Genomic DNA, 21,291 nt, shown 5'->3' on the forward strand with positions numbered 1-21,291 from the left:
TTTTCTATCCTGTCTTTTTCTCTCAACCATGACCTGCCCCTTTTCTCTTCAGTTTCCTTGGCCAGCAAAACCCTGTGTTTCTCTTCTAATAAAGTCTGCTCTCAGGATAGTATCTGCTGTTTGTCACATCCAGTTGAGGAGCTTGAATCATTAGGATCTGCTTCTCTGGTGGATCTAGTTTTTAAAGTCAGTTCTTTTTCTCTATTATTAGAGAATGGAAAATTTGGATGAAGCTTTAGATCTAAATCTAATTCTGTGTAATTCATGAGCTCAGGATGGAATAAAGGATCAGATGCTGTACCAGTGAGAACAGTCCCCATTGCTCTGGAGGGGTGTAAAGTGTTTCAAAAATTACCTTCCTTTCTCATAATAACAGCCTTTTGAGGTAGCAGATGTGTGATTATCACTATTTTATATGTGATTTTATATGTGAAATATAAGAACATTCAGGAAGGTAAATGACTTTCACACAATGCAATCACACAACTACTCTAAAAGAGCATTCAAAATCTAAATGTGGTTCTGTTCCCTACTCAATTATTCACAGAATATCCAGGGCAGGACGGGCGGTATGTGATATATAGACCAGATTAAAGGGTCTCAGAGTTTTAGATTCTTGCTCTGACTCCACCATTCACTCAGGGTGTGCCCTTAGGTTAGAAAGTCACTTCCTATGTGCCTCAGTTTCTTCATCTGTCAGCTGGAGATAATCTCTGCCCCATCTACCTTTCTCATAAGTTGTTTTTAGAATATAAAGTTCTATGGAACAAAAAAAAAACTTAAATGGAAATATCAAAGGTTATAACATAGAATGGACACTGGTTTGGAGAACTGAAGCTGACTTCTGCCCTTGGTTGAGTGACCCAGGAAAAGTCATCGAATGCCCTTTTAGAGTAGTTGTGTGATGGTATGGTGTGAAAGTCATTGACCTTCCTTAATGTTCTTATATGTCAAATATAAAATAATAATATAAATATGAATAAACAAAAATATAAAATAAATATAATATAAATATAAACTAAAATTGTGAGATAATCATACATGTCTGCTACCTAAAAAGGCTGTTATTATGAGAAAGGAAAGTAGTTTTTGAAACATTTTACACTCCTCCAGAGCAATGGGGACTGTTTTCACTGGTACAGCGTCCGATTCTTTATCCCATCCTGAGCCCATGAATTACACAGTAGAATGAGCACTGGACCGTCAATCTCACTGTGGTTCATTTCTATTAGTTAAGATGATCTCTGGTGCCAGATGATGTGAGACATAGAAATTTGCCCAGGAGTTCTGGAGTAATGGATTGCATATAGTTGTTTTTCATCTTTGTCCAGGGGCCTGTGTGCCCTCTTGGGATCATGAGGATGGCCTCAGGAGAACATTGAGATCAATATTGTCCACATGCTACTCAGCCTAATTTTGGCTTTGCAGATTACAGGTTGTGCTCACACCTTGGAGGCTCTGGGGTTGTGAGGGGGTCTAGGCTGAATCCTTCATAAACATAGATGTAAGAAATGTAAGGGGGGGTCACTTATCTGCCAGTCCCTAGCTCCTTCTCAGGGAAAGGGACTTGGTGCTTCAAAGAGCATCAGCTCAGCCATGATAAAACAGGAGGAGAAGCGATTGAGGACTGTTAGATTGTGAGCAGAGCTAGCACAGGCTTTAATTGAGGAAGCTTTAAAAGGGATAACCCAGAGACTGCATTAACTGAAAGAAACTATTCTAAGGACAGAGCAAAGTGGGCATAGTGTCAGAGTCCTGAGCAGGGCTTATTCCTCAACTTCCAAGAATTAACAATCCCTGCTCTCTGGGACTTTAGAGAAGAGCTGAACACCAGATGCTGGTAGCTCATTCTCTGAGACTGAAGATATATGGAGGAGAAACCCATCACCATGCTGTGTTTGCTGCTCTTTGCCCTGATCCCACGCCCCTCTATGTCCAGTGCTGTCCAATCTCCCTGCCAACTACCTGCCCCTAGTGCCACTGAACAGCTCTCTACTGAGGGGGATGTGCTCATTGGAGCTGTCACCCCCTTACATGCCAAGCTTGTCCGGCAGAAGGTGACCTTTCTCCAGCCTCCAGAGCAGCCACCATGCCAACAGTAAGTATTGGCCTTTATTCCTGGGGATGGATAAAAGGAGAGAGGCAAGCATGCTCTAAGTGATGGGGTGGGGAGCATATCTGGGAAGATTGAGCCATGGTCCTTCCATACCCTTTTTGCCAAGGTTGGTCAGTCTGAATAGGTAGAGCTGGACCCCTTGTAGATCTTTTAAGGTAGTGAGTAGTGGTATAGTTCATTCATTGAGAGAGAGAGAGAGAGAGAGAGAGAGAGAGAGAGAGAGAGAGAGAGAGAGAGAGAGAGAGAGAGAGAAGAGAAGAGAAGAGAAGAGAAGAGAAGAGAAGAGAAGAGAAGAGAAGAGAAGAGAAGAGAAGAGAAGAGAAGAGAAGAGAAGAGAAGAGAAGAGAAGAGAAGAGAAGAGAAGAGAAGAGAGGGAGGGAGGGAGGGAGGGAGGGAGAGAGAGGGAGGGAGGGAGAGAGAAAGAAAGAGAGAGACAGAGAGAGAGAAAGAGAGAGAGACAGAGAGAGAGAAAGAGAGAGAGAGACAGAGAGAGAGAGAAAGAGAAGAGAGAGAGAGAAAGAGAAGAAAGAGAGAGAGACAGAGAGAGAGAAAGAGAAGAGAGAGAAAGAGAGAGACAGAGAGAGAGAAAGAGAGAGAGACAGAGAGAGAGAGAAAGAGAAGAGAGAGAGAGAAAGAGAAGAAAGAGAGAGAGAGAGAAAGAGAAGAGAGAGAAAGAGAGAGACAGAGAGAGAGAAAGAGAGAGAGACAGAGAGAGAGAGAAAGAGAAGAGAGAGAGAGAAAGAGAAGAAAGAGAGAGAGAGAGACAGAGATAGAGAGAGACAGAGAGAGACAGAGAGAGAGAGACAGAGAGAGAGAGAGACAGAGAGAGAGAGAGACAGAGAGAGAGAGAGACAGAGAGACAGAGAGAGAGAAAGAGAAGAGAGAGAAAGAGAGAGACAGAGAGAGAGACAGAGAGACAGAGAGAGAGAAAGAGAAGAGAGAGAAAGAGAGAGACAGAGAGAGAGAGACAGAAAGACAGAAAGAAGAGAGAGAGAAAGAGAAGAAAGAGAGAGAGAGACAGAGAGACAGAGAGATAGAGACGAAGAGAGAGAGAGAGCAGAGAGAGAGAGAGAGAGAGACAGGGAGAGAAGACTGCCCGCAGAGAGAGATGTAGAGAGGAGGAGAGAGAGAGGAGAGAGAGAGAGTGAGAGAGCTGATTGGATGGGATGCTAATAAAATTAGTATAAATGTAATATGTGAACATGGGGTTTAAGAAAGGGAAACTGCCCCTACTCTTTGTTAAAGATTTTCTAATCTGAGGCTGGCACTTAGAATCTCTGGCTCATAGTAACTCAATAAGAGTTAGAGGGACCCCAATGAGCTATCCTATTCTCTGCCCCCCCACATAATCAACACTCCCTTGTACAACACTGTACAAGAATATTCTTTGCTTGACCACTTCCTGTGATGAGGAAATAAACACGTTTACTAGCAGTCAGCTCCATTTTTAGACAGTTCTAGTTATTAGAGACTTCATTATCATGTGTGCTCTAGTCTGCCTCCCTGTAGCTTCTATTCATCAGATGCAGTACTGTTTTTTGGGCCCAAGCAGAAGAGCTCCAAAACCTTTTCTATTTTGTGTCTGTTCACATATCGGAAGACAATTATCTTCTCCCTAGCACCCCCAAACAGAACAAGGCAAACAAACAGCAACCGCCTTCTGGCCCTTCCCCTTGTTTTCTTTTCTCCAAAACAAATTTCCTGGGTTTCCTTAGGTAGTATGTCCTCCTCTTTCTGGACAGACACAATGACCTTCCTGAAGTGGGACATCCAAAATCCTAGAATTCGATTCAAATGAACATTTAAGTCTTTTGGACCTGAAAGGAGGCTGAGTGGATACTGATTTCAACCTCTTCCTAAATGATAATTCCTATAAAAAGCAAGAAAGCTCGATAGTTCAGTGAATAGACTACTGAGCCTCCAGGATAGAAGGCTGAATTCAAATCTGATCTAAGACACAGAGTAGTCATTCAACCTCTTGTTGTCTAATTCACTGGAGAAGGACATGGCAAACCACTTTAGAAGCTTTGCCAGGAAAACCCTATACAAGTCACAGAGTCAGACCTGATGCAGCCCTACCAGGTATCGAACCAGCTTTTTTTTTTTTTTTTTTTTCCTGAGGCTGGGGTTAAGTGACTTGCCCAGGGTCACACAGCTAGGAAGTGTTAAGTAAACTTTGAACTCGGGTCCTCCTGAATTCAAGGCTGGTGCTCTCTCCACTGCGCCACCTAGCTGCCCCTTGTTGAACCAGCTTTTATCAAAATTACTTCAGAGAGAGGAAAACCACTGCTTTCCTAGGCAGGTCTTGTCATTTTCTATTGGGTCTAATTGTTTGGAATTTTAGATTCTTTTCCACTAAGTCTCTATCTGCCTCCCCTCTACATTTTACCTGTGGGCTTCAATGGGGCCAAGACTAGTGCTTCAGGACAGAGCACAAAAGTCTCTTCCTTTTTATTGTTGCAGCCAAACACTTCAGTTTTTCCCCGTTGCTATGTCACATTGTTGGCTCACGTTGGTTTTGGAATCATCATAGACTTCAAAGTCCTTCCCCTTTCCAGATATCGCCTTCATTATTTCCTACAGGTTTTTTAAAACAAAAAAGAATCCTTACCTTTATGTCAGCTGAATTGTATCTTGTTGGATTTGGCCCATTCTTATGATCTGACTGGTTAATAATCCCGTCTCATCATATATTCATCTGTGTATCAGTAGCCAATTTAAGAAGTATTACACTAATATTTCCATTCAAGTAATTTGTCAAGAGATGCAACAACTAAAGTATCTCACATTTAAACCACAAATGCAGTTGACATATCTTGTCTCTTTTGAGTGGGTATCCTTCTTAGGTTAGGAGAGATGAGTGACTTCTTTTGGGCCACATAGTAAATGTGTGAAGTTGGATCTGAACCAAAAGCTTCCTCTCCTGAGCCTCAAATTATATTCACTTAATTTAGAAATCCCCCGGTCCAGATATTATTAACCTGGGGAAAGGGGGAGAGGGAGTTGTCTATGAATTTGCATAGAAAAAAAAATCTCATTTTTAATCTGACTTTTGGTTTCCTCTGTAATCCTATCTATTTGTTTTATACATTTAGAACCATTATTGTGAAAAGGCCTCTGATGATGTTTAATTCTGTCTTTTTTATGATGAGGAAACTGAGACTCAGGGAGAGGGAGGGAATAACCATTGTATCACCAAGACTATGTCCAGCTCATGGGGAAGGAGAGAACTTTCCAAAATTTTATTGTTATCCAAGGCTGTGGCTACTTTGAGTCTGCTGTATTTTGTTTCTTCCTCAAGGTTCAAAGCTAGATTTTTCCTGGATGCTCTGGGCATGCTATTTGCTGTGGAAGAGGCAAATAGAGACCCCAACTTCCTGCCCAATGTGACAGTGGGATTCCAGCTCTATGACTCCTGTGTGTCTGGAACCCGGGCTCTTGGGAGCACTCTTGGTCTCCTGTCTGGACAGCTCCTCCCAACACCCAACTTTGATTGCCACCCCCAGCATCGACTCCTGGGAATCATAGGTGGGATGACGTCCCCGGAGTCGGAGGCCATGGCTGAACTGCTCTCTGTTTACCAAGTCTCTCAAGTGAGTAATATACCTAGAGACATAAGTAGAGAATTCATAGGTAGAAAGTGGTGCTTGCTCTAGTAGTTTCTTCTCTTCTCCAAGACTAAAAGCCCTTCTTTGTTCCTAAAAACCCAGAGTCATTCCTACTCACAGTTTGGTATGATATACTCCATGATATAGTGGATGGATGGTCACATAATGTGACTTGAAGAGTCCCAGGAAAAAACTTTGTGCTGGGTTTTCAATGATTCCTGACATTTTACTATTAGAAATTCATTTATTTTGATTCCAAACTCTTAAAATGAAAATACTCCATAAAAGAATACCTAACAATTTACTAAAAACAATAATTTACTTTTAGATAATACTTTCAGATTTACCAAGTGTTTTCCTTACAAAACTTTTGTGAGCTAAGTAAGGCAAGGGAAATGAATCTCATTTTACGAGTATATAAACAAAAAGCTCAGAATGTTTGTATGACTTGCTCAGTGTCCACAGTGGGTTTTTTTAGACTTCAAGCCACTTGGCTTTCAACTTTATCACTAAGCTGCCATGGGCAAAATAACCATTTAACATCACTCAGCCTCACTTTTACATCTCTAAAATAGGTATAGCAATGGCAAGTATTTCACAGGATTGTTGTGAAGGTAAAATGAGATAACATGAACAGAATGCTTTAAAATCTTAAATCACTATATACAAATTATAGTAGTATTATACATACATATATAAATACACACACACACACACACATATATATATATATATATATATTTTATTTTTTTTTTGCTGAAGCAATTGGGGCTAAGTGACTTGCCCAGGGTCACACAGCTAGGCAGTATTAAGTGTCTGAGGTCAGATTAGAACTCAGGTCCTCCTGACTTCAGGTCTGATGCTTTATCCACTGTGCTATCTAGCTGTCCCAATAGTATATTATATTTATACATAATATATAATATGATAGAAATTTACTATATTTATATTATATTTAATCACATCAATATTTTATTTAATTATTAATATATTTAATATTATATTATATTTCATGTTGTATTTATTAATAATTATATTAATGTCAAATAATATCAATCTATTATATTTATATTATAATTATTAATAATTATATTGATGACAAATAATATCAATATATTATATTTATATTATATTTAACTACATCAATATTTTATTTAATATATTTTATTAAAATATTTAATAATTTAATATTATATTATATTTCATGTTGTATTTATTCATAATTATATTAATGTCAAATAATAGCAATTTATATTATATTTAACTACATCAACATTTTATTTAATATTATATTCTATTAATGCATTTAATAATTTAATATTACATTACATTTAATGTTGTATTTATTAATAATTAAATTATATCATTATAAAATCAAATAAAAAATTTTGAGTTAATTTTAGAGCAGATAGCACATGGGCCTCTTGTTTCCAGGTTCAGTATTTCTTTATACCATATCAGCATTAGGCTTATAAAGCTTCATTAAAGAATAGTGAATTAATTTTGTCCTTGAGAATTTTTGAATCTTTTGCAATGATGCTAGGATGTTGCAGAGGCTGTAATTCCCAGAATGCCCCACAATATAGTGAGTTGGATTGGGAATATGAACTTGGTAGAAGTTGGCTCTGGAGAATAGCTCATGGCAAGGATTTGACAATTAGCTATATACACTCTTAGGGATAAGAGCCAGGAGGAAGCTGAGGGATAGGCCGATCCAACTCCCTTATTTTTCAGAACAGAGAGCTGTTATAATTTCCCAAGGTCACATGGGTAGTAAATAGGAAAATTGAGCTTCAAGTCCATATGCTAGACTCCAAATTCAGGGTTTTCTCACTACTTCACCAAGACCTCTCCATGCTAGGGATATTCAGATGACCTTAGAGTGTCTTCACATACTCAGTGATCTCTAATGACTTCTTATTACTTCTACAATAAAGTTCATGTTCTTTTCTTCTATTTAATTTTTAAATCCTTTTACATCCTGGACCTAAGCCACCTTTAAATCAGTCAATCAAAAGACATTAATAAGCACCAGATATGTTCCAAGAGTTGGAATACAGTACAAAGACTGAAAAAATCTGTATTCTCAGGGGGGATCTCTATATCTATCTCTAAATCTGTATCTATATCTGTATCTGTATCTCTATCTATCTATCTATGAGTATATACATAATAAATACAAAGAGGACAAATGCAAATGAATATAAACTAGTTACATTATATAGAACTGCTAGGCGGTACAGTGGAAAGAGTACTGTGCTTGGAGCCAGAAAGACTCATCTTCCTGAGTTCAAATCCAGACTCAAACAAATGCTTACTGTGTAATTTTGGGCAAATCACTTAACCATTTTTGCCGCAGTCTTCTCATCTGTAAAATGAGATGGAGAAGGAAATGGCAAACTGTAAAGGGCTAGAACTGAGCAATGCACTTGGATAATGAAGACGTTTAGTGATCCTGACTCCAGCTGATTTCTGGGAAGACAGAGTTCCAGCAGCAAACCATTCCACTATCTTTGGGTCATGGAGAGTTGGACATAATTGAGATGATACAACAACAAAATAACATATATAACTACTCTATTTATAGTAGGTGTGTGTGTGTGTGTGTGTGTGTGTGTGTGTGTGTGTGTGTGTGTGTGTGTGTGTGTGTAAGAGAGACTGGGGTTAAGTGACTTGCCCAGGGTCACACAGCTAGAAAGGTGTTAAGTGTCTGAGACCAGATTTGAACTCGGGTCCTCCTGAATTCAAGGCTGGTGCTCTATCCACTGCGCCACCTAGCTGCCCTTTTTCAGTCATAGTTTCTTAAAACTCTTATTTACCCTGTAGGAGATGCTGCATCCAGGAGGGAGCATAGTGAAGTAGACAGAGTTGGGGGGCAGGAAGAATCAGGAAATGGCTCTAAGTTCTATCAGCAGAAAATAGAATTGACAATACCCTTGTGTTTATCCCTAGAACTCAACACAAGGCCTGGAACATATTAGATGCTTAGTAAATGTTTATTGGCTGATTGAGTATAGATTTAAAAGCAAATTCTCCCTGGAAAGTGTAAGCTGAGCCACAGAGAGAAATCTTGTAAAGCTATTGAACCCATGGAAGAACAGTAGGGAATTCCTAATAAGAGGAAGGACACGGGGACCCCACACGCCGGGAGGAACAGATTTTCCTTGGCCACATGTGTTCCTCACTACCATTGTACTCAAGGTGATCACCCTTCCCACTGGTACTGTGTGTATTTGTGAGATTTGTGACCCAGATTTTGTATTAGGAATACTTGGCAGCTACTGTTCTTACCGTGCTTAGTAAAGCTTACCAGCTTGGTAAAGGCCTTGAGCTAATATATAATTAGCTACTGGCTGACTGACTATTGAAGGTGAATTTACTGGCCTGGCCTTGTGAGCTCTAACTTTAGGAAGGCAGACCCATGGGTCTGTGGTCCCAAGTTACAAACTTGAGATCTCAATGATAATTCCAGAGTGGGGGAGAGAGAACATGACAAGGCATTCACAGAAGAGTTGTTTAAATAATAATGCCTTCCATTTTTATTTTTATTTTAGGACTTTTAGGTTTGCAAATTTCTCTTTTCCCAACCTAGTAGTTAGGTGGTACATATATTATTACTATTGCTGCTGCTGCTATTATTACCACTATTATTATTACTAACTTTAGGCACATAGTCCACATTATCTCATTTAAGTCACAATATTTCTATAGGATGGATTCTATTATTATCCTCATTTTAGGAATGGGGAAACTGAGGCTGAGAAAAGGTTAAGTAACTTGCCCATGATCACCCAGCCATGTGATTTTTGACAGGATTTGGGTACTAGCTTTCCTGACTCCAAATTCAGAACTCTATTCTCTCTGCCATCTTGCTCCCTCCAGCTCTAGTTTATGGATGAAACTTTGTGAAGAATGGTGAAAATAGAGCAAGGTTTAAATTTCCAGGCAGCTACTTGGAGGCCTCAGGAAATATGAAGCCATATGCTGTTTTTTTTTTCTGGCCAGGAACATTTGGGCCTTTTTCTTTCCCCAGATAAGTCATGGATCTCAACATCCCCAATTTTCTGACCACCAGCGGTTCCCCTCCTTCCTTCGCACAGTCCCCAGCAGAGTGCACCAACCTCAGGCCTTGGCTAAAATACTTCTCTACTTCAACTGGACCTGGGTGGGCCTGGTGGGCTCAGATAGCGGTGCCTTTGAGTGGCTGGACCAGGAATTCCGGAAGGAGGTTGGAAAGAACGGCGGCTGTGTGAGCTTCTCGAAGAGAATTGATGGCCACATCAATAATGTGGGTGATGTGGCTGATGCCATCTGGAATTCTACTGCCAAGGTAATCATCTGTGACTGCTACCACATCCACTTTGTTCTCCTTGCCAAGGCCCTCCAGGAAAAGAGTATGACCAACAGAATCTGGCTCATGTCCACTTCTTTTTTACTGGATGCCTCAGTGTTGAGCAGAGAAGCCAGAGAGATGCTAAATGGGAGCCTGTCTCTGGGGATACACTCTGGACCAATACCTGGCTTCAAGCACTTCCTGTCCACTCTGCGTCCAGCCATGTACCCAGAAAACCACCTGGTAAAGTTGTTCTGGCAAGAGCTGTTGGGCTGCACCTGGCCTGGGCCAAAGTCCGTTGACAATCAAGCAGGAAGTGTTGTCCAAAATTGCACAGGGCTGGAGCAGCTGACTCAGCTCCATCTATCTGTACTGAATCTGGATGACTTGACCGCTACGTATCAAGCCTACCTGGCAGCCAAAGCCTTCCTGGTGGCCTATCAGAATCTGAGGGCCTGCTCTCCTAGAGAAGGACCATTTACTGGTAGCAATTGCACCAGGACAGAAGATGCCAGACCATGGCAGGTGAGACAGAGACGAGGAATCCATGTCCTACGTCCTGCTCTCTCTAGCATGGGATAAGTACTCATGGTTATTGAATAGGATGAAGGAGACTATGAGTAGGAGGGATAACAAAGGAGGTTAGGAGGGCTAAACATTTCTTGGGTAAATTTGTAAAATAAACGGGTTGGACTAGATGGCCTCTCAGTTTTTAGCTCTATTCCAGGATCTATGATGCTGTGAATGGAGGACCAAGAAGACGTGGGAGAAATTAGGAATAAAAATTCTGGAAAAGAGCCAATAACTGTTGCCATAAAAGGCAAAACTATAATAATCCCACAAATGGGCCTAGAGATACCTTTTCTCCCACATTTAAGTATCTCAACCAATCAGAGAACCAGTCAAGGAAAGGGGACATCTCAAAACATCCCCAAGAGACTTCAGATAGAAAGTTCAGTGATAGTGGTAAGAACAAAGGGATTCTCAGGCAGGCGAGAGACTCAGTCTTCTGGGGTGTTCAGCTTCTTTAATCTTTAGGTAGAACGAGTAATGAGGAAGTACAAGGAAGAATTAATGGGACCACGCTGGAGAAGTCCACTTGTCATGGCCAAAAATATGTGAGAAGGTTTGCTATAAAGGCAGTGCAAGGTTTATTATAAAGGCAGATCCGTGGACCCTTTCTCTGACCTCTTCTTGTCTTCCTACTTGTGTTTTTGTCTCAGTTTTTGCACTATCTAAAGGCTGTCTGCTTCACTACTCGAGCCCAGGAAGAGATCTTCTTTACCCAGGATGGAGAGATCCCAGCGATTTTTGATATAGTGAATATTTACCTTGCTCTTAACCATACTTTGCAGACTGTCAAGGTTGGACACTTAGACTTCAGGGAGCCTCCAGGGCAAGAGCTGGTGATAAATAGCAGTACTATCATTTGGGCTGAGGGTCTTGGAAAGGTGAGAACCAAAATCCATTCTCTTCTGCTGCTCTCCTTCAATAATAATACCAACTAATCAGGGGAAGGAAGGAATTCTGGGACTCAGTCATTACATCCTAGCTCCAACTATGTACCACTGGAATTTCCCCCATTAGTGAGAACTCAGAAAAGTACAAATTTGGGAACTCCTGAAAATGACTTATTTTACAAATGTTGTTAGGTTACCTCTAAACTTTACTCAGTTCTCTCTCTCTTTTTTTTTCTGTCTGTCTTTGAGTAGGTCCCTCTTTCAGTTTGCAGCAAAACATGTCCTTTGGGAACCCGGAAGTCAGCTATTCAGGGGCAACCAAGCTGCTGCTACCAGTGTCTTCACTGCCCCAAAGGAGAAATAGCCTATATTTCAGGTAAGAAAGACTGGAGAATGGTGGGACCATTTAGACTCAAGCAACTAGTGGAGCTAGATTCCGGGTGAGAGCATTATGGAACTAGTTGGTTGGAAGTGAGAAGAGTCAGATGGGAGAAATGGGAAAGAATAATACTAGTAATTTCTGATGGGAAGAAAACAGAAAACATGAAGATATCATTCACAGAATTTCACAGTTGGAAGAACCGTAGTGGATTTCAAGTCTGGTCCCTACTTAAGAATTTTTTTTTTTAAATAACATATCTGAAAAGTCATCATTCAGTCATTTCTTGAAGGATTCCTTCTGGCAAGAGTTAAAAATCTAGTTTAAAATGAGCCAAAGAACTTGGAAGACATGGTTCAAATCCAGGTTTTATTTTGAACTAGCATAATAGAAAGTAGAGACACACGGCTAAAATACAGCATGTTATGATCAGGATCCAAAAAGATTTCAGTAGGTTTGAATGGTAGATTGGAACTGTCAAGTCAAAAAACATTTATGAAGTCCATACTATGTGCCAGGTACTGTTAATAAGGGAAAATGATTTAAAATTTAAAAAGCATTTACTATGTGCTGGGCATTGGGCTAAGTGGGTGCTATTATCCTCCCCATTTTACAGATAAAGAAACTGAGGCAAACAGAGGTTGTGACTTACCCAGGGTCACAATAGATGTCAAATTTGAACTCAAATGCTTGTGACTCCAGCACCAGCTCTCTATAGTAGTCTCAAATACAAAACTTGAGTCTAAAGATCAATTGAACAAATGCAGGATAGGACAGAGAATGTTAGAAGTCAATTCATGTTATATATATATAAAAAAAAGACATAACTTTAGTGTACCACGTGAGCAAAAGGCAGCAAGCATATTAAGTGGAGTCTGTATGTCAGGTATGGTGACCATGAGCACAGTGTCATGGGATAACTAGCAAGCGAATGGGAATTAAGGTTGCTTTTACAGAAGTTTTGATAACACGGGAAGCTGGGGGTAGTTGTGAATCCTTGTGATCCTTGCTGCTAGGGAAGGCGAAGCTAGGGAATTGCTTGAGTTCAGGAGTTCAGAGAGCTGCAAATAGGATCAAGGTGTCCAGATCAACTGATGTCAGCCCCAATATGACAAATCTCTAGAAATGAAGCCCTTCTGGTTACCTAAGGAGAAAAAAACTGGCCCCATTGAGAAAAATGGAGCAGGGTAAAGCTTCTATGCTGATCAGTATTGGATTAGATCAATAAGGTTGTATTTTCAACCTGGACATTGAAGAGATTAAATTAAATTTCCTAAAATATTTAAAATTTCTGGTGAGGGGCAGCAAGGTGGCGCAGTGGATAGAGCACCAGCCCTGAATTCAGGAGGACCTGATACTTAACACTTCCTAGCTGTGTGACCCTGGGCAAGTCACTTAACCCCACTCTCAGAAAAAGAAAAAAAAATTTCTGGTGAACTGGATATAATAAGATTCAACAATATCATATGGCAGTCATCACAATGTGATGAGAATATATACTGCTTTCATATCAATACAGTGACAAGAGGAAAGGAAGATTTACTCGAGGAAGGAAAAGTTCTCCCAGTGTGAAAAATCTCTCTCTTCTTACTTTCTTTGTCTGATTTATCACCCCAAATCTGTTTCAGACAGCGCCAGTTGCTTCAAGTGCCCAGAGGACCAATGGCCAAACAATGAGAAGGATCGGTGCATCCCCAAGATTCTTGACTTTCTCTCCTACACGGAGCCCCTGGGCATGGCTCTAGCCTTCTGTACAGCCTTTCTCTTCCTCCTTTCCCTGACCATCCTCGGCACATTCATACACCATCACCACACTCCCATAGTCAGAGCCAACAACCACAGGCTAAGTTACATCCTTCTCTGTTCCCTGGCGCTCTGCTTCCTCTGCCCATTCATGTTCATTGGCCCCCCAGTCCCCCTGACCTGTGCCCTGCGCCAGGCAGCCTTTGGGATTTTCTTCACAGTCTGTGTGTGTGCCACTCTGGCCAAGACCATCATTGTTGTGTCTGCCTTCAGGGCCACCAGACCAGATGCCAGACTGAAGCGGGCAGGACTCAATCTCCCCAGTGCCATCCTCATTGGCTTCTCCTTGGTCCAAGTGGTTCTGTGTATGTTCTGGGTCATTGGCTGGCCTCCGGTGCCCGTGAACTCGGCAGAAGCAGGACCCACGGTCACCATGCTGTGTGGCTCAGGCTCCTCAGAGTTTTTCTACACCATGCTGGGCTACCTGGGCTTCCTGGCCCTGGTCAGTCTGGTGGTGGCCTTCCTGGCCCGTCGACTGCCCGACACTTTCAACGAAGCCAAGCACATCACCCTCAGCATGTTGGTCTTCTCCTGTGTCTGGATCTCCTTCATCCCAGCCCACCTGAGTGCTCAGGGCAAGGACACTGTGGCTGTGGAGATCTTTGCTATTTTAGCATCCGGGGCAGGCCTGATGGGCTGTCTGTTCTTCCCTAAGTGCTACATCATCCTGCTACGGCCTGAGAAGAACACAAGGGACCAAATGAGGGGCAAGCAGCATTTCAAGAAATGAAAGCCAAACCAGTCCTTCCATTTTCCTCATCATAGATGGGAGGGAAGATTCTCAGCACTTCCTAGCTCTCTCCAAACTATCTTTGTGCCATGAAAGGGCCTGTATCTCATCTTGATACCTGGCTATCATTCATACATGCCATAGGTTTTCTCTCCTAAACTGGAATATTTCCCTTTTACTTTTAAGCCAATCCAAATCTTACCAGTCCTTCGGACCCATTTAAAATATTCCCTTCAATTATGAAGCTTCTGATGACTGTTGTTCAATCATCAATCATTTTTGACTCTATGTGACCTGTGGACATTTGTGCACAGGGTTTTCTTAGCAAAGATACAGTAAAGACTTGTTATTTCATTTTCCAGTGTGTTGTCATTTTCACAGATGAACAACTGAGGCAAATAGAGCTTGTAACTTTTCTAAGGTCATGCAGTTTAGTAAACATCGGAGGCCACATTTGAACTCAGATCTTGACTTCAGTCTCTGCACTGGCTGCAGTCTTCCCTGACCATTTAAATTTCCATTGATGACTTCTATACTTTTTATTAGCATCAAATATGGAGCTTAAACATTCGCAGATAGTTGCATGTGTTCTAGAACTGCCTATTGGACTAGAAGGTGAACTTCGTAAGAGTAAGCACCAAATCTTATTTCTTCTGTATCCATTTCAGTATTTGGTCGAGAATTGAGTATCAGTAAATGTGCAATAGATCCCTGTTTATTGATTATGTTGTACTTGTAACACACTCTTCTCATGTATGTGGACACCAGGAAAACTATTCCAGTTTTAGCTATCTTTTTGGTTTTTACTTGCTCAAAACTATAGATCATGAACCTCCAGGGATGCTTGTACTTTTACTAGTCAACCAGGGAACATATAAATAAAGTTCAACATAAAGGGATTTATTTAGTGAAATGGTATCGTATAGTATAGAGAAGAAGAAATTGAATACTACTCCCTGAACTTGGGGCACATTCACTCTAAATATGCCCACGTGTTTTATGACCCACATTTGAAGGAGTAACTCATGTTCCTGATAATATATTTGTACTGTTCACAGAGGACTTGCTCCTCCCTAGGAATGGTATCTCCATTTTTATTGTATCCATAGCAGTTACAGTTGGATATAATTCTCCTGGTGTTTCTTAGTCTCTTTGTGAGGGACATTCTAGATACTTGTAGCAACAACCCTATGAATAGTGAAGGTGTGCCTAGGTCAGAGGAATAATCATTTTCTCCTTTTGCTTGCTGTTATCCTCTATAATGTTTCATGCTATAACCTGGGCCTCCGTGGATCAATTGTCAAACTAGGATGTACTTTGGAGCTATCTGTCTATGAATGTTTCCTCTCTTTTGTTTTATGAGCTTGCTTTTTTGGACTCCCAGTAAGCTTTGTTTTCCTTATCTGATCTAATTAAATTATTACTATGATTTCCTGCCTTGGGAATGTGCCCTCAATATAGTAATTAAGACTTTGTCTGGGGTAGAAAAGTATGTAGATTTGTGATGATGGCCAGTTCTCACTATGAATCAATCCCTCTCTCTTTAGTCAGTAAAACAAAGACTAGTAATCCCCAGGATCAAGCTGACTGCATCTTTTATCCAAGGGTTCTTACTGAGAGTTTGCTGGGGCAGTCACTGATGGTGGTCACTGATTAAGATGAGTTCCACGTTGCATTGTTTGGAAGTTTTGGACAATGCTGTAGTCACTGACTAGGGATAAAATTGTCTTGTGCAGAGTGATGTCTAGTTTCCCTTTTCATATTTTGCAGGAGGCTTTGGGGAGAACTAAAGTATAGTCTCGTTATTAGATTTTCATTGATTAGATGTATAATTTCATTACACATTTCACTCAGTTCATCATGTAGGTGCTGAAGAAATTAATAGTTAAATAAATATAATATATTTATAATATAATAGATATTACATATCTATTATATTAAATAATTGTAGATGTAATATCAATATAATAGTTAAATAAATAAAATAGTTAAATCAGTTAAAGGATGGTTGTCAGAGAGAAGGTGGAGGAGACGTTTCTTGCCTACATGAGAAAATTCCTCTGACATCTCATTACCCAGTAGTCTGTCTGGTAATGAAGTTCTCTATCCTTAATAAGAATTGTCCTAGAATGCTTGATGTAATTAATTGTTGATTCTTTCCATCTAGGTGCATTTTTCCAGAACTTGTTTTCTGTTTTATATATATATATATACACACACACACACACACATATATACATACATACAATATATATACATACATATGTGCATATATAAATATATATCTATATACGTACACACATATATGTACATACATATGTGCAATACACACATGTATATATACATATATGCACATATACACATATATGTATAAATACATATATGTATATACACACGTGTACATATATACACACACATACATATATACACATGTATATACACACATGCATATATATACACATGTATGTGTGCATATATACATATATGTATAAATATACATTTATATGTATATATATACACACACTATATATATATGGTTTATACCATGTTGAAAGACATGAAAAATATCAGTGGAGAAGTAAAAATCATGCTTACTACAGTGATCAAAGTATTGATGTAAAATGTGAGAGACAATTTGGCAAGATTCAGCTCAGATCCAATGGCAAGAGCACTTTATAGCATAAGGAAAACTGCAAAAATTGTGTTTTTTTTCTCTTCTCTCTTTAACCCTTACTCAGTAGGGAATGTATACATCGTAAAGGCTGATAATTAGTTACCTGTGAATTCACATGGAATAGAAAGTATAGTGGAAGAATAATTAAGGGATACTAATAGCAACTTTTAAGAGATAAAGAAACATTAAAATTCAAAGTGGGGAAGACTGATCATAAAATGTATGATAATAGTCTCAAGGTTTATTGCCCATTTATTTGAAAGGAGAGTTGTCCTTGACTTGTATCAGGGAGCTTTTAGGAGCATGACAAGAGAAGGGCTAGTTGGGACTATGCCGGCATAGAAGATATGAACCATCCTATGTAGCATCTGAAAGGTTGAGTAGGATTCTGAACACATCAGGAATTCACAGCTCCCATGATCAAATTGAATTACATGGGATGTTCTTCCTTTGTTTTTCCTGCAAACCAATTCACTCTAAGAGGTAGTAGAGGAAAGCCAAATAAATGTGAACTCAAATGATAAAAATGGAAATAATGAAACTGTTCTGTTGCCAGGAATAGTAATGTCCATGATCTAAGTGATCAAGAGCATACACAGTTCTCTTAAATAAATGGTGTCCTTAAAAACCTGAGAATATGAGTTACAAGATAAGCCACGGTGTAAATAATTGAGAATTAACTGCATCTGGATGTGGACACAAGCCTCAAGTCATCATGGAACTGAGCCTCCTGACCCTAAGAAAGACTGAACATACAACTACTTATATATAGTAAATGATGATCATCTTGCCTTTGACCTAACCTAGTTTTAAGTAACAAGTCAAAAAGGAACTTGGGTACGTGGGCATGTCATAGGGCTGATCGTGTGGGGTAGCATTCAAGGTAAATTGTATAGAATGTATCTTCTCTCTCAAACTGCCTCATCTTAGACTCAACATTTCCATTCAAGGAAAGAGGGATAAGACCTCACCAAATTGAACTCGCATCCATAAATTCTATGCTCCACATAAAGCAGTATAACTTGCTCACTCCCAGTCAGGATATTTCATTTCTTGCCTCCAAGATTTTTCTTAAGCTGTGCTCTGGGCATGGTACACACTCCTTGGAAGAGCTAGTTTCTTTCTTTCTTTCTTTCTCTTTTTCTGAGGCTGGGGTTAAGTGACTTGCCCAGGGTCACACAGCTGTTAAGTGTCTGAGATCAGATTTGAACTCGGGTCCTCCTGAATTCAAGGCTGGTGCTCTATCCACTGTGCCACCTAGCTGCCCCGCTAGTTTCTTTCTAATCTCAACCCAAGTGCTCCCTCTTTTTAGATGCTTTTTGTGATCTCTCCAGCTTATGATGCACCCCCAACAATTGTATTCATTCTGCATCTTAATAGATACATCTCTGTGCATATTCAATAGAATATCAACTCTTTTAGGGAAGAAATAAATAAATAAATAAAACAATCTCTGTGACTCTAATACCTGAAACATAGTAGTAAGTGCTTAATAATCTTGTTGAATGAATGAAGTAATGAATGAATTTCTACATTGGATATCATGGATAGTACATTGTGTTAGTGTTTATTAAATGCTTTTATATGCATAGTTCATTCATTTCTCCCAACAAATCTATGAGGTAGACAAGGAAGGTATTCCTTTCCCAACATTTCAGATAAAGGAACAGAATCAGAAAGATGAGATGATTTTCCTAAGAGCAATCCGCCAGGACTTCCCCTAGGTCTCCAGATCTAAGTCCAGCTTTTTGCCTTTTGATGGTACAAGGCTTATGGGCAACTATATATTCTTGGTCTTTTTAGCACCATATTGGTAAGACTCCACTTTTCTCATTGGTTAACCACTCACCTCATTGCCGCCAACCTCTGTCTATATGGGCCCTTGTGATTAGAGACCAGAGTTATCCCTCTGGTTTACCATAGTATCCTAGAGAGAGCTTTTCTTGGAGAAGACATTTCTTGTGAGTACTTTTGCCAGGGCCCCTTTCATGTCACTATTCCTTAGGGTGTAAATCACAGGGTTGAGAAGAGGAGTACCTAGTGTATATACCAGTGAAAGCAACTGGTCCTGCTTGGGGGAATAGCTCGAGTTTGGCCGAAGGTACATGAACATGCAGCAACCGTACTGTAAGAGGACCACCATGAGGTGGGAGGAGCAGGTAGAGAAAGCCCGGCGGCGGCCTGATGTAGAATGGATGCCCAATATGGCAATCGTAATGAGGGCATAGGAAATAGCAATGAGGAGAAAGGGGAAGGCGATGGCCAGCGTGCCCGCCACCAGCACCGAGAGCTCAGGGAGGCGGCTGTGGGTGCAGGTCAGTCGCATCACTGGGGGAACATCACAGAAGAAGTGCTCAATGCTTCTGGAACGGCAAAAAGGCAAGCAGAAGATGAAGACCACCAGCTGTAGGGATAGGATAAAACCGATGGCTATGGAGGCCACCACCAGGTTGACACAGAACTTCTGAGTCATGATCAAGGGGTACTGTAGGGGATAGCAGATTGCCACGTAGCGGTCATAGGCCATAACAGCCAATAGGAAGCAGTCAGTGCTACCAAGCCCAATGAAAAATAGCATCTGGGTAGCACAACCCAGAAATGTAATGGCTTTATGCCTCTTCACGGTGTTCACCAGGATGTGGGGAACCACTGTTGCAGTGTACCAGATCTCCACAATAGACAGGCTGCCTAGGAGGTAGTACATTGGTGTGTGGAGACGGGCTTCCATCTGAATGGCAGCCACTATAAGGATATTTCCTGTGAGGATCGTGGTGTAGACTAGACTGATCCCCAAGAAAACCAAGACCTGCAGCTCTGGCTGGGTAGGATAAGCTAGGAATACAAACTCTGTTGATAATGTTTGGTTCACCCAAGTCATTGAGGTGCTGAGGCTCTCTGTATGGCAAGAGATAAAAGGATAGAAGAAAGAATCAATCTATGAATGCATAGGGATGTCTTGCATATCGTCACAGTATGTCTGCTCTAATCAGAGCTTGGGATTGTGTGAGAGAGTATGGAAGAATGGAAAAAATGCTAGATTTGGATGCAAGACTTCCGGCTCAAATCCTGCCTATAAGATGCTGGTTTTATGATCCCAAGCCAATCATCTAGCATCTCTGAGCCTGTTTCTCCATCTGGATAAGTGGGATAATAACACTTTAACTGCCTACATGATAAGATTGTGATAAAAAAATCAAACATTATTTTTTTTTAAACTTTAAAGCATGATATATGATTTAAAATTTTATTTTATATTTCCATTTATTATTTATTTATTTATCATTATTTTATTTATTTATTTTTATTTTATATTATATTTTATTTCATATCATTTATTTATTTTTATTTTATATTATTTTTAACATATATATTTTATATTATTTTTATTTTTTTTTATTATAGAACATTGACAGAACATATGCATGGGTAATTTTTCAACATTATCCCTTACACTCACTTCTGTTCCAATTTTTCCCTTCCCTTCCTCCACCCCCTCCCCTAAATGGTAGGCAGTCTCATACATGCTTAACATGTTAAAGTTATGATATATGATTTTGACTGTGATAGTGATGGGAAATAGGAGAATGAGAGGGTACTTGGTTCAAGAGGGGAAAATCCACTGGATTTAGTGTTAGATGATTGATAGTTCTGTTACTTGTTACTTGTGTTATTTTGGGTGAGTCATTTTTTTTCTCCCTGTGCCAGTTTCCTCCTCTGTAAAATCGTGGTTGGATTAGGCACTCTCTGAGGCAGGGGTCCTTAACCTGATGTCTGAGAACTTTTTAAAAACTGGTAATAGTATTTCAACATACTGTTTTTCCCCCCAATTTAGTGCATTTTAAAACATTTTGAGATTGAATCTATAGGCTTTCCCAGATAATTAAAGGGATACATGAACCCCACAGTTTAACAACTCCTGCATAAGTCTAAGGTCAATTTTGTCTTTAATTCCTCTGATTTTCTGATTCTGCTTTGCCTGACCCAGCCAATAACACTAGTCAATGACACCCTGCAAAGTGATGGATGAAATCTAAAAGGAGAATTAAAGAAGAGAAAAAGAGGTTAGGGAAAATGGGGGTGATAATGGAGGGAGACCTAGAATAATTTTTGCCTTCTCGGATGATGCAGGAGGAAATCTAATTATTCCCCTAGATATGATATAATCACAAGATTTCGGAATTGGGAGAC

At 40.0% G+C, this 21,291-nt stretch overlaps 2 protein-coding genes across 2 annotated transcripts; one reads left to right on the forward strand and one right to left on the reverse strand.

The window, feature by feature from the left end:
• Nucleotides 1-1,868: 1,868 nt before the first annotated feature.
• On the forward strand, nucleotides 1,869-14,429 carry LOC141547544 (extracellular calcium-sensing receptor-like). The gene is made up of 6 exons (XM_074275933.1): nucleotides 1,869-2,098; nucleotides 5,418-5,709; nucleotides 9,758-10,582; nucleotides 11,281-11,508; nucleotides 11,770-11,893; nucleotides 13,525-14,429. The coding sequence occupies exons 1-6, from the start codon at nucleotides 1,869-1,871 to the stop codon at nucleotides 14,427-14,429; spliced, it is 2,604 nt and encodes an 867-aa protein (XP_074132034.1).
• Nucleotides 14,430-19,030: 4,601 nt separating this feature from the next.
• Nucleotides 19,031-19,981, reverse strand: OR10W1 (olfactory receptor family 10 subfamily W member 1). Its single transcript, XM_074275934.1, has one exon. It carries the CDS (start codon nucleotides 19,979-19,981, stop codon nucleotides 19,031-19,033), a length of 951 nt encoding a protein of 316 aa, XP_074132035.1.
• Nucleotides 19,982-21,291: the final 1,310 nt, after the last annotated feature.

Source organism: Sminthopsis crassicaudata, chromosome 6 (genome assembly GCF_048593235.1).
Source record: "Sminthopsis crassicaudata isolate SCR6 chromosome 6, ASM4859323v1, whole genome shotgun sequence".
Taxonomy (NCBI): Eukaryota; Metazoa; Chordata; class Mammalia; order Dasyuromorphia; family Dasyuridae; genus Sminthopsis; species Sminthopsis crassicaudata.

Bases quoted from the DNA above. Each gene is read 5' to 3' on its own strand.
- LOC141547544 (XM_074275933.1), top strand. From the start codon at position 1,869: ATGGAGGAGAAACCCATCACCATGCTGTGTTTGCTGCTCTTTGCCCTG. The intron at 2,099-5,417 runs GTAAGTATTGGC...TTCTTCCTCAAG, and splicing joins GAGCAGCCACCATGCCAACA to GTTCAAAGCTAGATTTTTCC. The intron at 11,509-11,769 runs GTGAGAACCAAA...GTCTTTGAGTAG, and splicing joins GGGCTGAGGGTCTTGGAAAG to GTCCCTCTTTCAGTTTGCAG.
- OR10W1 (XM_074275934.1), bottom strand. From the start codon at position 19,981: ATGACTTGGGTGAACCAAACATTATCAACAGAGTTTGTATTCCTAGCT.